The 15,528-nt window shown below is 42.9% G+C and overlaps 1 protein-coding gene and 1 long non-coding RNA gene across 4 annotated transcripts in view; one reads left to right on the top strand and one right to left on the bottom strand.

The window, feature by feature from the left end:
• ZSWIM7 (zinc finger SWIM-type containing 7) overlaps window positions 1–15,528 on the bottom strand; it is a 41,985-nt gene that overhangs the window by 19,333 nt on the left and 7,124 nt on the right. For all 3 annotated transcript variants that reach the window (XM_078780817.1, XM_078780818.1, XM_078780816.1), the window contains exons 3-4: window positions 1,721–1,742; window positions 350–452 (exon numbers count right to left, since the gene is read on the bottom strand). In XM_078780817.1, the coding sequence (XP_078636943.1) occupies window positions 350–452; window positions 1,721–1,742 (125 nt within the window). The remainder of the gene's footprint in view (window positions 1–349; window positions 453–1,720; window positions 1,743–15,528) is intronic.
• On the top strand, window positions 4,896–14,014 carry LOC137428936 (uncharacterized). The gene is made up of 3 exons (XR_010984776.2): window positions 4,896–5,276; window positions 6,569–6,698; window positions 12,376–14,014. It is a non-coding gene; the product is annotated as an uncharacterized LOC137428936 (long non-coding RNA).

Below are 15,528 nucleotides of genomic sequence, written 5' to 3'. Positions count from 1 at the left end.
CAAAAGGAAGGCAGCATTGCCACTCAACACCTTAAAAGCAGGTACTACAACCGATTAAAGCCATACATATGAAAAACGAGATATGCCAAGTAGTAGACCATTTAGAAAAAGAGAACTCGCGAAGATAATGATGCTCTCTGTGTCTATTGATGAGCTAGCACTTGCGCCATGACCATATTCCAAATCGCGGCTCTAACTACTGCTGGAAAGGTAATGGTAAACCATCCAGCAAAGAGGTGTGAAAGGGAGATCGAAATAGACTTGTCGCGTCAACAGTCGACAACTATTGCACATTATATGTGGTGATAAATGAGCTCACAACAAATGTGCAGTCATGATATTTGCTTACCTGGTAAGCATAGCGGCCACTTGGGGAAAGCAGACGAGAGACAGATCTGTTGTCTACGAGATCCAAAGCTGGAATCGTTGGAGCACCGAACACAAATGCCAGCCTAGAACACAACTCACCAAATTACAACCTGCATGGCATCCTTCAGAACACTTAAACCTCGAAGAGCCTTTAGAACCCTGAAGACCCTTAGACTCCTTTCCGCCCTTCACATCTTTCAGATCTTCTAATACCCTATATACCTCTTTGACATTTAGACCCTTTTTATATGTGTTAAGACCCTTTAGACCCCTTCAGACAATTCTGACCCTTTAAACATTAAATTACACCCTTTAGACCCGTTCAACCTTATAAGACACTTTAGACCATTTTGAGCCTTTAGACCCGTTCAACCTTATAAGACACTTTAGACCATTTTGAGCCTTTAGACCCGTTCAACCTTATAAGACACTTTAGACCATTTTGAGCCTTGAGACCCGTTCAACCGTATAAGACATTTTAGACCATTTTGGGCATTTAGACCCATTTCGACCTTTCAACCTTTAGACCATCAGACCATTTGACCTTTACAACTTTTATGATCTATGACCTGTACACATTTACATTAGACTATTTAGACCTTTAATTTGCAATGACCAACTTTTCCTTCAGTGCATCCTTCCACTTATGTTCCACACAAAATACACCACCCAAAATAATCCACAAAAAAAAACAAGTCCAGGCAATCTCTGATGGCTCTTTCTTGTTACCTCTGCCACCAAAGGTGAATGAATGAATGAATGATCGTTTTAAGGCCATTTTCCCCGCTGGAGCGGGGGTTAGCCTTGCGGGCCCCATGACAATCATGGTTCCCTGTTAGAAGCAATGTTTTTTTTTATGGCCGGATGCCCTTCCTGACGCCAACCCTTGGTCGCCTCTTACGATGCTCAGGGATACGGTGTACCTATTCTAGGTCGGGGTACACACCGTGATCATTCATCCCAGCAAGATGGTACTCAATTTGCCGACCTCGGAAGGATGACAAGCTGAACCCCCCTGGCGTTAATTCAGCGATCGACCGGGATTCAAACCCAGAATCCTAGGATCCCAAGCTGGCACCCTAACCGCTAAGCCAACACCAGGCTGCCACCTGGTGGATGGAGGTTATGTTTTCACCCCTGTCTGTCTGTCTGTTTGTTTGTTTGTCTGTGAACAAAATATCTTAAAAAGTTGTGGACGGATTCGGACAAAATTTGGCAGAGATGTAGCGTATGTGACGAGAACAAAATTATTAGATTTTGGTGAAGATCCGGATTCGGATCCGGCTAGTAGAAATTTTTAAGTGATTCTTCACCATTAGGAGATAGGGCCAAGAAACTAAGCATTACTCACCCTTGTAGTAATTCATCTGGCACTAGAAGAGGAAAAATAACAGGTTAGTTAACAATTACCAGCAACACAACACTTAATGACACACCACACCAGTAAGTAGAGTTGCAATGACAGTTCTCAGACATTTTACCTTCGACACCCCCAACCATCCTATGATGATGTAATCATATGACCTTCATAACTGCACAACCATGTCGTCTTTTATTTACTTATTCATAGTTCTAAAAAACTTGAATAAAAAAAAAAAAAAAGTTATAGAGCACGTGACCTTTTGTGTTGCAGAAGTAGAATCCTCTCAGTGTATACCAAGAATGAGCACACTGTGGTCACAACCTGCACCAAAATCCGGTAACGGGCCAATTGTGAAATGCGCATTTAATCCTAACTGAACTTTGCCTAATTCGATTGTTTGCCTAATTCGCCTAATTCGTATATATTTGCCTAATTCGATTGTTATATAATTAATTATTCAGTATGTCTTAGACAACATGCTAAAACACAAACGAAATTGCAGGCCAATTAATTTACACCATCAGTGTACTAATGCATGTAACCCTTATTTACATGTGTTTGTTGTACATAAACATACGCAAAAATTGCAGTTTTTTCGGACATGTGACTACTAAACGGAAAGTCTGATTTGGACGTATGTGGTATCAAAATATACGCAAGACCCTAGAGAAAAAAAAGTCATGAGAATTTGAAATCCCCAGTGGTTGCAAAAAAACAGTTGAGCAGGGGTGCCGCCCCCACCCTCCTCATCCCCCTGCCCCGCCACCAGTGCAGTTAGAGTTAAAGCACTCTTAAAGGATGAACAACGTGATTGGGAAACACACATTTAATGCACTAAAGATTAACTCGACACCTCTCATCCATAACGGTTATATCAGAACGAGCTTATTCGTCACAGTCACGGACTGTTTAACTGCAATATGGTGCCATTCAAAAATTACGTAACGCTATTTTGTTAGGGAGGCGCATACCGATGGGCTTTCCCAAACCTTACTAATATTTTTATTCGACATATGATTAGCTTTTTCAGTGTCCCTCATTGTAACACTCGACCCAAACAAAGCCAATGAAAATCTGACGCAACAAACCCGGGCAGTGTATAATCAGCAGAGGCCTACACGACTGATGTCTTAGGCCCACCAGAAAACCAAGATGGTGGCCCTATTATTTTATCTGGGTGGAGTCGAGGGACAAATGTGGGTGGGGTCAAGTAACTTTCTGACCAATGGGTGCACATTTAATAAATTAAACCCCAACAGGAACCACAACAAGAACAACAAGCACGCAGAGCTCTTGTAGAGCTGCGACACATGGCGGGAAGAAGGACCTTCATTCCCACTCCCCCCTCCCACCCCCCAATACAATATAATAATATACAACAACAACAACATGCATTTTAAAAGGCCATTTTCCCTGCGAGAGCGGGGGTTAGCCTTGCGGTCCCCATGACAATCTTCTCCATTTTGCCCTATTTTCTGCATCTCTCCTTGTTAACCCCCTTGCCCGCATTTCTTCTTAGACCATCTTTAGCCAAGTCTTTCTCGGTCTTCCCCGACCTCTGCTTCCTTCTACATTCATTTCCATCACTCTTCTCAACCAGTCACTTTCATCCTTCCTCAACACATGACCAAACCATCTCAACCTGTTCCTCTTCACAGCATCAATCACAGGCTCTATTCCCATCATCTTTCGCAATTCATCATTTGTCTTCCTCTCTCTCAACGATACTCCGCACATCCGTCAAACCATTCGCATTTCCACCCTTTCCAACCTTCGTTGCTGCTCTACATTCATTACCCATGTCTCGCTCCCATAAATCATAACACTTCTCACACATGCAGCATACACCTTTCCCTTCAGCTTCAACAACACTCTCCTCCTCATCAGCACGCCACTCAGTTCCCGAAACTTCTTCCATGCACATCTCACTCGAGCAACCGTTGCCGAGTCTGATCCACCTTCTCCATTCAGCATGTCTCCGAGGTAGCAAAATGTTTTCACACCTTCCAGCTTCACGCCATCTCCAAGATCCAACTCAATATCTCCTCCATCTGCAGCTCCCTCTGTGCACACCTTACACTTGAATGTAGCTGCCACACTGGTTAATGACCCTCTCAGACCACTACATTTTTGATGAACCCACTCAGCGCACATTGTACATTGAATGGAATTCACTCCGACACCCTTCCTACACACAGCACAGGGCCACTTCCCAGTTCTTTCCACCTCACCACATGCTTTACCACTTGCCATCACCTTCGTCTTTCCGATATTCACCTTCAGACCTTTTGTCTCCATACATTCCTTCCATGTGTTCATCTTTTCCTTCAGTCCATCCATACTTTCCGCAATCAACACCAGATCATCTGCATACAACAACTCCCACGGTAAACCCTCCTTTACGTTCTGAGCCAGCACCTCCATCACAGCTACAAATAGTAGTGGACTTAGTACCAACCCCTGATGCACTCCCACCTTCACCTCAAACTCACCACTGTTCCCGTCCTTCGTCCTTACAGCTGTGCGCGCTCTTTTATACATTGCCATCACTACTCTGATCAACCATTCCTCCACTCCTAACTTCCTCAATGCCCATGTCAATACTTTGCGTGGTACCCTATCGAATGCTTTCTCCAGATCAACAAACCCAAGAAACAACTTCTTCCTCTTCTCCATGTACTTCTCCTGCAACTGCCTCACAATGAAAAGCACGTCTGTCGTTCCTCTTCCTGGCATGAATCCAAACTGTATTTCGTCGATCTTCACTTTCTTCCTTATCCTCCTCTCCAACACCCTTTCCAATACCTTCATTCCATGCTCCAATAACTTTATCGCTCGGTACGAGCCACACTCCAGAGGGTCACCTTTCCCCTTGTATTGAGGGACGAGGGTACTCAGTTCCCAATCCACTGGAATGCGGCCTGCTTTCACCACCAGATTACAGATCTCTGTCATTCTCTTCACACCCCAACTTCCTGCTGCCTTCAACATATCTCCCACAACTCCCGTCGGCCCTCCCGCTTTTCTACCCTTCATTGCTTTTATCGCTTCCTCAACTTCCTTCTCAGTTATCTTCTCTGCCGGTCCTAAATACAAAATACAATATAATAATATAACCTTCATAATTATGTAACCATGTAGTCATTTGAAATAACAGGTTAGTTTTCTTTACATATGAAAAAGAACACTTTCAAATCATTGATGAACCTCTCTATCTGCCTGAACTTGTGTTCACTTTTCAGATTAACGATTCTACGATTCATTCGCACTGGGGTAGTTGGGCTGCTGCACCTGCAGGCAACATTAGTTAGAGATTAATGATTAACAGTGCAGCCTTGGGTTGCTCTCAGAGTATAAAAACAGCACATTTCCGACAGACAAGTAATAGTTCTCCAATGTCTGTTTCGAGAGTTTCTCTGCTCACGGACAGGAAAGACGAGTTGAAACAGATGGCATAAAATCGACTCGTAGAACTCCCTGATTAGGTTCTTTACACAATCCAAGGCACGGCAAACGATTACCTGAAGTTATGTTGGACAGACAGGTATGCAGTCTTTTTTCTTAATCCTACAGGTACAACATTTATCCCATAGTTTGATTGTAATTTGTTTTCAAAATATTTTTATCCCCCTCCCCCCTTCAAGTCTTGTCCAAAAGGAAAACGTGCTTCACACCAATGATCAGGATGAGATTATAAACTTGTTGTCTAAGAACTTGTCTGAAGATAATAAATATAGATTTACCTATCAACTTTGTGTTTCTGATCCAGCATTGTCCTTTTATTGTATGCAAAGTCAAGGCTCATTGAGGAGCTAGAACATAGAACGGATCTGGACGTAATAGCGCAAAAAGGGATGCAAATCACGAAGTATAAAACAGTATAAAGAGAGGAGGGATCCACACCAACACCAGTGCTGAGGGACAAAATAGAGGGAGGCTTGGAAAAATAGGGGAAGTAAGGAGGAACTAGGGGCAGGGGAGGACAGACAGGGTGGACAGGATGGATAGAGAAACAAACCCTCAGGAAGGAAAAATTGAAATTATGGCAAGGGGGATTAACAAGGGTAGAAAAGATCATGACTTTGGATTGGGGATGAGCTGAGATGGGAGTGAGCAACTTTCTTGACGGGCCAACAGTGGAATATATGTTTAAGAAACATGGGGAAGAGGCAGTAATGGATATATGGAACTATGGAACGCATGGACGCGTAAAGGCAAAAAGAGCAAATTAGTATTCCCGCTGGAGGGAACGTTTAAGCGCGAATGCATTGGGAACTTGCGTCAAGTGTTAAGAAAAAAAAAGTGTGAAAGATGTTGCCGGCAGCACGATAGGTAGTCATAACAGGGGATTCAGTCGGATCGGGCACTCAAATTAAACGAAACATTTGTCTATGCCCCTAGCATATTTCACAAGATACATTTTAAATACTAACAAAATGCATTTGCTCGTCATACAAGACTTTATTGAAGACGATATAAAAGTCGATACAAATCGATATTGAAGACGATTTATTGAAGGCGATGACTCGCAAACATGGTGGTGGGATGATGAAGTTGGAAAGAGGATTGACGAGTTTTTGACTCGTTTGTCATAATTGGGAGAGAGTTTGATGGCTTTGGATATTTTGGAAACATGATGTTCAGGAGAATCCTGGGTCACTGGACGATGGGACTAAAAATGTCCAAAAATGAGGATGTGACCAAAAATGTCATATTTATCATTAACGGTGCACGTGGAAGTCATTGCTAAACTATGGTGTAGCAATGAAAACTTTATGATCTGTGTCCAAAGTTTTGAGTGAGATATTGAGGTGGCTGATGCTTGATGTTCCTCAGAGACGGGAATGGGTGAGTGGTCACAAGTGAAGACACGTGCTACACAGAGGAGGTCCCTCCTCATGAAGTCCCCATGAAGCTGGAGAGGACGCATGAAGTCAGAGGAGGCCTCTCCACGTCTGGGAACCAGGTACGGCATATGATACACCATACACCATATATCCATATATGTACACCATATATCCTGTACACCATACACCTGATATCATTGTGGGTACAAAAATGGGGTCTGGCATGAAGATGTGTCCATTGTGATTCGCGAGGATCCTTGAGGAGAATTCTTAACATCTGCAGGAACCCCCATTAAAAATGTGGGTCTCGTCCAGGAATTTTTAGCAATTGTAGTGCTCCTCTTGGAGGTTGCAGTAAATGAGGGCCACGTGCACCAAGTGGGGGAAATGTGCCTGGGATTTATCGCCTGGGGTAAGAAAGTTGGATCTGAAACGCATCGATCAAACAAGTTGAATGTATTGTTGTTGCACATATGGGACCGCACAGAATAGTGAGTGGATCATGAATGCAATTGTGCTACTGCAGCTTAGGTGCTGCATCTCAAGAGGTCGCGATGTCAAATTTAGAAGGGTCAAGTTTGCGTTGTTTGAGTACAGACAGGAGTTTTGTGTGCCCCACATTGTATGATTAAAATTCTGTTCGTATTTGGTGAATTCTGTTAACTAGCTCCGCTCCGCGCGCCTCACCACACGTCGTTTCAGAGAGATAGGCATCTTTGAGCATTTTGGTGTGTTTTGGATCTTCAGGGTATAAAGGGTCGGCAAAGGTCTGAGGGGTCTCAGCAGTCTAAACGTAATTACGAGGGTGTTAATTTTAATTGAAGAAGAAGAAGAAGACGTTTATCTCGGCTATCTCGTGAACATACACCATATCTCGTGAACATTCCGGTTCCCTTGGTAACGAGCTACGATCCACGTGTGTTCACCAGCCCCGTCACTCCACACAGCATCTGGCAGATTAAGGATGTCGCGATGTAGAGATGTCAAAGTGCATCGTTGGTAGGTAGTTGGGACACAGCTGATACGTCATGGCAGAGCCAGTCTTAGCTGTTAGTGTTAGATAACAAGGTTTGATGTTGTACTTTTAACAAGTTAATAAATGCTCACGTGAGGTGCAGAGATGCAAATTAACCAAGCCAAAGGTGAGTATGGTTAAGTGGCTGGATGAAGCTGGACAAAGGTGAGTGGAAATGATTGGCTGGATGGAAAACGTGAATATAAACTTCACAAATGAATGAATGGAATTCCATGAAAATCAAGGTGTCAGAATGTTGTCTGATAAAAATGCTCCAAAAATGGACAAATGAACGTGTGGACACTGAACGTGCCGGGAGATACCCCTCGGGGGAGCATAAAGAGGTGACACGCGCGGACTCTGGGGTCACATGCTAAGGAAGGCCAGGTGACGAGCAGAGGTTCGGACGACTAAATGCAGCACAAGGCTGTGGGGTAGCATCATTAGCTGAGGATGCGGCTGTGCCGCTGATGCCGTGCCCCTGTGGGTTAGGACAGAGGTTGCAATTTGTACCAAGGGCACCGGCGATAGTTCACCTACCCTTTGCGAGGGACACCGTGGGATCTTTGAGGGACACCAACGAAATGAGTGCTGGAAGACGGGATGCCTGTTTAACATCTATCCGAGGGACGGCTCACACATTGTTGAATCACCCTGCCTGTGAATCATTGGGATGACAGTTTATAATGGGGTCAGGATTCAAACCCAAGCTAGACCCATGTCTGTCTGTCTGTTTGTTTGTGAGGAGGGCATCTCAAAAAGTTGTGGACAGATTCGGACGAAACCTGGTTGACAGGTTGGGTGTGTCTTATGAATGACAACTTATAAAATTATGACAACTTATGAAAGTTGTGGACAAAGGAATAATGACAAGGATGAATTAATTTTAATTGTGGTGAGAATCCCGATCCAGATATTAGAATTTTAAAATTATATCAGCCTATTCCATAGTCTATCGTTAAATTTTGTTAAATTCTATAGTCTACCATCAGTGGAGTATAGAATGTGGACTGGTAATCAGCCTGGCGGAGGTAGGTGCTCTACCAAGGTCCGCTCTTGTACCCTCTGCCATTCCACGAGCCTAGATGTGTTAACTAGGGTACAGTTAAATCGGTCGAGACAGGTCCAGACGCGAGATTGTGGATGGCTCTCCAGAGGGCGAGATGGTTGCCCCAGGGAGTGGGTTTGAGTAACTTGCACATCTGACTCATGGATGGTCTTACGTGCAAGGAGGGATAGCAAAAACAAATTTTGTTACAGGTGCATGATATGCCGAAAGCAAAACCCAGGTAAGAGCCAGGTAAATTAAAAGGCAGGAGTGTGTGCTAGATGTTTGTCCGTTTGCACTCAGACAGAGATGGTTTGTGAGACGAGCTGAGCACAGACGCTGTAAGATATGTACCTTTTGTAGTGAACTGAAAAATGGTTTGATAAGGCTCAGTTTCTCTTAATCATTAAGTTAATTAAGTTTAAGTTTAAGTTTGAGTTTAAGTTAACCAAGTTAATTAAGGTAATTAAGTTAAGGCTCTCTTGTTTCCTTTTGTTGTTTTCTTGTTGGTCTAAATAATATTGATATTTGGAAGATGAAGGCACTTGTGTCTGTGATTGTGGAGCTTCGATGGTCGAATATAAGTTATGGATGAACGTTGGGCCTTGAATATTTGATTGGTCGTGGTCGAGTAGCTGAGTGGTGCTCTGTGGGATTGTTGAAGCATGGCATTATTGCACTGTTTAAAAATGAAAGGCTGTGGTGGGCCTGTATGGAAAGCGTGTACACTACGTACGCAGGCAGCAGGATGGATCAAATTCTGAGGGAGCTCATTGGAGTTCTTTTTAGGATTATGTTAATCACGTGATGCTTCACGGGAGCAGCCTGCGTTCCCTGTCTCGACTGGAGTTGAGCGGAGACTCCGAGGTGCTTTGCTTGGGTTTGCGTGGTCGGAATTTAAATGTGACCACACTTGACCAGAACGCAAATGGTATTGTGATAAATAAATAAATATGTTGGTGTGTGTGAATAAATGATGTTGTGTGTGATTTTTTTTTTTTGTTGTATACTGAATCGAGGCTCGTGAAAGAGCTAACATTTACTTCACAAGTAAATCGACCAGACAAACAAAATACACAAAAAGAGGGAGCGGAAGACAAGATAGGGAGAAATGGGGAAGCACACAAACACAACATCCGAGAGCAGGGAGATGTGTGGAAGGGAGAGGGCCCGGGGGGAGGAGGCATGGGAAGGGGGGGGGGGGGGAGGGAGAAGTATAAAGCACAAGGACACCAAGGACTTCCAGGACAGAAGTTGGTCTTTCAAAAAGTGGAATTGGGGTGAAATTAGCAGGGGTAGAAAGGATCAAGGTTTTGGATGGGGGAAGATAAGAGATGGTGGTGAACAGCTGTTTTAAAGACTTGGCGGGTGGAGTGGGATTGAAGAGAGTAAGGGAGTTTGTTCCAGAGGCGGGAGAAAAGAGGAATGAAGGAGTGAAGGTGAGCAGAGAGTCTTGATTTTGGCAGTTTAACCAAAAGAGGGTTGCAGGCAGATCTTGTGCGACCTGTAGGAATATTTGCGGGACAGAGCCCAGAGAGAGCTGGGGGGGCAAGGCCAGAGAGGAGTCGGTAGAAGACGGAAAGACCACCAACCTGCCTGCGGTGAGTGAGTGAGAGGCCCTTGGAGTTAGCTTCATCACGGGAGATTCCAATGATTCTGAATGCTTTGGTTTCAACAGCGCGAAGGCGAGCTAGGTGTGAGGCAGGAGCACCAGCCCAGAGGGGAGAGCAGTATTCCATTGAGCTGCGGATGAAAGCCTTGTATGTGGTGAGGAGCTCAGGTGTGCCAAGGAAGGACTTCGCACGACGGAGGATGCCCAGTCGGCGACTGGCTTTGGAGGCCAGATTTGAAATGTGGTTTTTCCAGGAAAGATCATGGCAGATAGTGAGACCCAAAAGCTTGAGTGACAGAACGCCGCTATTCCGCTATTCCCTGGCGCCGCTATTCTCTCAAACTTCCGGGAGTAGGTGCCGGTGCCCGGGGACGGATTTCGCTGTCTAAACATGGTAGCGCTAGGCCAGTGGGACCGCCGGGACCCACGTGCACTCACAAGTTGTTCTGCGCGTGGGCGGCAGTATCAGACCGGGGCGCCCAAAGGCTCCCCGGCTAAAGTTCATCCTGAAGCGCCCACATTGTGCGGACAAACCCCACCAAGTCGAGGGCCATGTGGTCAGGAGAACCTCGTCCCTTCTGGTCACACTGTGCCTATCGGCCGGCCTCGAAGACCGAAATTGTGTCGGTTACCGATCCTTCGGGTTCGGAACTATGCCACCCTGAAGGGTGATGAAAGCGATTATGGTTCTGGGGGCATTATATTTGATTTGTCAATCAGTTATTTATGTTATTAGTTATTATTAGTTACAATTAGTTATTTGAATGCATTTTAATATATTCAAAATAATAATTTAATTTGATTTGAACTGCTCTCAAGGCAGCGCTCACGAGGAGTGTACTTCGCATTGTACATGAGTTGTCCAGGTTGTTACTACTAGGGCATGCCCGTACTATATATAAGCTAGGACGTGCCCGTACGTGGGTGCCCGTTCCTTGCCAAAAAAAAAAAAAAAAAAAATTTGTGTAGGGGTGTGTGTGTGTAAACATCCTAGGGCGTGCCCGTACGTGGGTGCAAAAAAACATGCGTGCAAACAACAACAACAAAAAAAAACTTTGAAACCACGTGGCAGTAACGACCACAGAACCCCCCCCCCCCCCCCCTCTATTTACATGAATGGTTTGGTCCATTCGCAACGACCACAGAACCCCCCCCCCCTCTATTTACATGAAATGGTTTGGTCCAAAGCGAACGGCTTGCGGTGTTTGGTAAAGAAATCGCCATAGCTCGGTAACTACTTGTCCGATTAATTTCAAACCTTGAAAAGGCACATCCTCGGGTCCCCAGCAATATACCTGGCAAGTTTCAAGTATATCGGACCGGTAGTTGTCGAGAAACAGCGGTCACAGACAAACATACATACATACATACATACATACATACAAACATACAAACATACACACAGAGATTACTGGAATTATAGATAGATGAGTAGAGATGACTACCGGAGCCTGGGATGTAAGGTCAGGAAATCAATTGAGGAGCAGGTGCAGGTGTACTCTGATTTCCTGTTCGGAGGAAGGTAATTGTGGTTTAATGTATGGAATGTCTTCGACAATAAAGGTGTTTTGGGTTTTGGAAGAATACACAGTTTAAATGATGAGAGAGAGGTTGATGGCATGCAGTATTTTGAATGAGGATTTTTGTGAAATACTTCATGAGGGTTGGTGCAAAAACCTTTGTATAGTGATTGGAAAGATATGGGAGATAACAGTTCCCAGTATTTTCATTGGCTTGGCCAAAAGACAGTGGATGCGTGTGTCACAGGTGAGATTTCAGATGAGGGCTGTAAGTAATGCCACTGGCCAGTGTCTCTGATGCAGTGCCCTAGTCGAATGAGGGAGTGTGCATTTTATAAAGGGACTAATACCCATGATAACCAGTGGCTGAACAAGCTTTGACTAGTATGAGTATGACTAGTATCTAAAAATAAACACTACATTTGACTAGTATCTTAAAATGGTAAACAAGTGGCAGGATTTGACTACCAGCTGTGATGTGGATTGTGATGTGATGTGATGTGATGCTGCTGTGTAATATTTTTGCATTTAAAATGATTATTGAGATATTGAAATATGATAGTGCAGTAATGCAAGTGTGTATGAGAAATATGTGCTTCAGATTTGAGTTGGAGGAACGAGACAATTGCACGGAGCAGGATGAGGAAAGGAGGTACAGGCGAACAACACATGTTGGCCCGGGAACCGGAGGAAGATGCACAAGACATCCACATAGATGCACGAGACATCCCTGTACGAGAGCCGCCACCTCCCGATTCCCACTCCGCCTTGCCCCCAATTTAATTGAACCATGCCCAACCGGGCCCGATAGCCTATATCCAAGAGTTAACTAAACAAACCATGTGTGAGCTGGAAACAGCTCTGGAGCAAGCTGACGGTTCCGACTCAAGTGAACGTGAGTGGCGAAGATTGTGTAACGTCAGGCTTGAAGCCGACCACCATCTATGCCTACCAGAAGAGGTGATCATGTGTGAATCCTAAAGGGGAAAGCTTCAAGAAGGGTGTCGTGTTTTTAATAAAGGCACTGCTGGTCGCCATTGTATTTCAACGTATTACACTGTCTTTTACAACCAAAAGCTTTATTTACACTTTGCTTCAATTGAAAAATAAAGGCAGATACCTGCTACTAACTTGATATTTGCTTTACATTTACAATTTAATTTCAAAAGACCCTGCCTATTAATGGGTGTCTGTTTGCTTTTGCTTTTGCTTTGCTTCTTGTATGGGACTTTGGTCTACCCACATGCTTTGCAAATGACATTGCCTTCAAAACTTTGCAATCTTTTTACATAGCCTCAAAATTATATAGTGGAGGTCAATACTTACATTTTAATCATTTATAACTACATATGCTAATGAATAACCATTTCTATATATTCAGTATAACAAATTTGTTTTTGAAATATTGCCCTATAATAGGAAAAACTTTCTTTCTTTCTCTATTTGTCTCTACCATGGTCTACAAACTTTAAAAGGTAAGGGGATGGTGTCCATAGAGGTATTTGCTTATCATTTGCGATCCTTTGACCCCGCTCCATATGGAGGGACTTGATGCACCCCATTGCACGAGTGGGTTCTCTTGATGAAAGGGGGGAATTTCACTCACCTTGTGAGGTATAAGATGGATCACAGATAATGGACAAATGCTTTTATGAAATCCATAGTTTTCAAAGATGATAAAAACCTCTTTGCTGGAGGTGTTTATTAACAAAGGGGGGAGTTTGTCAGGGATTTCATACAAGTAATATCCTGACAGGGGCAGCAGTGGGCCATGGTGAACAAATACTGTGCTATTTCTGTGACAGCACTTGCCGGTTGCTTAGCAACTGCTGGCCTTCTGGCTTGGGGAACTGTTTAGATAATATCCCTTGGATCTCTTGGCCGACCTTGGACAAACATTCTTTCTCAATGCAATTTAACTTGGCACAGATCATTAATGCAGAGACATGACTGAATCCTATCTTGGCCTGTCCACTGTTGTGTATGAGACAGAAATAGTTTCCCATGAGAAAGAGCTGTTCCTTGGTGAGGCAAAGCACAGCTTGTTGTTCAGAATTCCTTTGTGCGCTGGGTGTGTGCTGGAAAAGTATATAAACCGGTTGCTGGCCATAGCGTTTTAAGAAATTGTGTATTGCTGTGAGGGGCATTGATGTTACTTTATTGTTGTATTGGTGTTATTCGCTTACACGCCAATCAAATTTCTTCCATGCATGTACTCTTCATGAATATTTTGTAAACTGTCCGAGTTTGACAAGGTGCTTATTCCTGATGGGGAGTCTGGTGCCTTCGACATATGCACCCTGCACATACTTGAGGGGGAGTTGGGGAATGGTGGGCTGACAGGGGACAAAGGACAGAAAGAGCAAAGGATGCTAGAAGACAGAAACCACTGGCCTGTTTGCAGTTGTCTAGAGTGATCTCACATTTGATGGCTGTGATCTCCCATTTGAAATTTGGTGCATCCATCCATTGTTGGACAGATGCACCAAATTAAAAAAGGCAACATGTGTCTGTGGTACACAATGCAAATTTGGTTTCTGAAAAGTTGTCTTGTGCAATTAGGAAAAGGGGAAGGTAGACTGATGTGAGCAAAAATCCTTTGTTACATTTGGTTAATCTCTAGTTGATGTTTAAATTTGAACACTTTTGTGGTCAACAGATTAAAATCACAGAACAGATAATCGTTACCTTCCCATAACAAAGTAAACAATCGGTTCAAACTTTAAAGGGAGTCCTTCCAGTTTCATGAATGTGACCTTGGACAAACTTCAACTTGTGCAAACGTGCGGTTTACTCTTGTGCAAATAGTCTATTGTTCAATTCTTCTCTACTTCTTACATATTCACAATATTTTCATCCTTGTTTCTTTGTCCAAACCATGTGAACCTATTCCCATATAAACCCATTGTCAATAATAATAATCTGGTTTCTAGTCCTATGCTTAGCCGATTCACTTTAATTAATATTACAATTTCAAACAAGTACAGAAACATTCAAAGTATACCGCCCCCATGCCAAATAAAGAAATAACATCCTCCAGCACCCAGCGATACTGCCGTGCAACAGATAGAGACTGTATTGGGAGGGAGAAGTGTCCAATTTATAATTTATTGATTAATTGCGTAATTAAAATTAAAAAACAATAATCGTAAAATAATTTCTTAATCAATTGGCTGATAGTATACCTCAACAACCAGTGTTTCATCCAAAGCTATAACTTTTTGAAAATCAAGTCATTAATCAAAAAAAAATTACTTTATTAATCAATAAATAATTAATCGATTAATTAATCAATAAATCAAATATATTCTTTATAGCCACATCACTTGGTCACTGTCATGTTTGAATATCAGCTTCCCAGCTCAAAAGGTGCCTGAGATATTGCCCAGATGAGAAAGAAAATAAATCAGTGATTAATAACAAAATTAAAGAAATAATAATGGCAAAATAATAAAATAATTAATCAATTGGCTTATAGAATACCTAAACCACCACCGTTTCATTCGATTCTGTAACTTTTTTTTTTACAAATAATTAAGTCATTAATCGAATAATTAAATAATTAATCAATTAATTAATTGATTGATCAACAAATCAAAAATAACCTTTATAGCCACATCACTTGGTCACTGTCATGTTTGAATATCAGCTTCTTAACTCAAAAGGTTCCAGAGATATTGCCCAGATGAGAAAGGAAATAAATAAATGATTATTAATGAAAATAAATAAATAAGAATAAAAAAATAATTATATA

This window comes from Myxine glutinosa, chromosome 6 (genome assembly GCF_964187855.1).
Source record: "Myxine glutinosa chromosome 6, kmMyxGlut1.1, whole genome shotgun sequence".
NCBI lineage: Eukaryota > Metazoa > Chordata > Myxini > Myxiniformes > Myxinidae > Myxine > Myxine glutinosa.
This window is presented reverse-complemented; position numbering and strand designations above follow the sequence as displayed.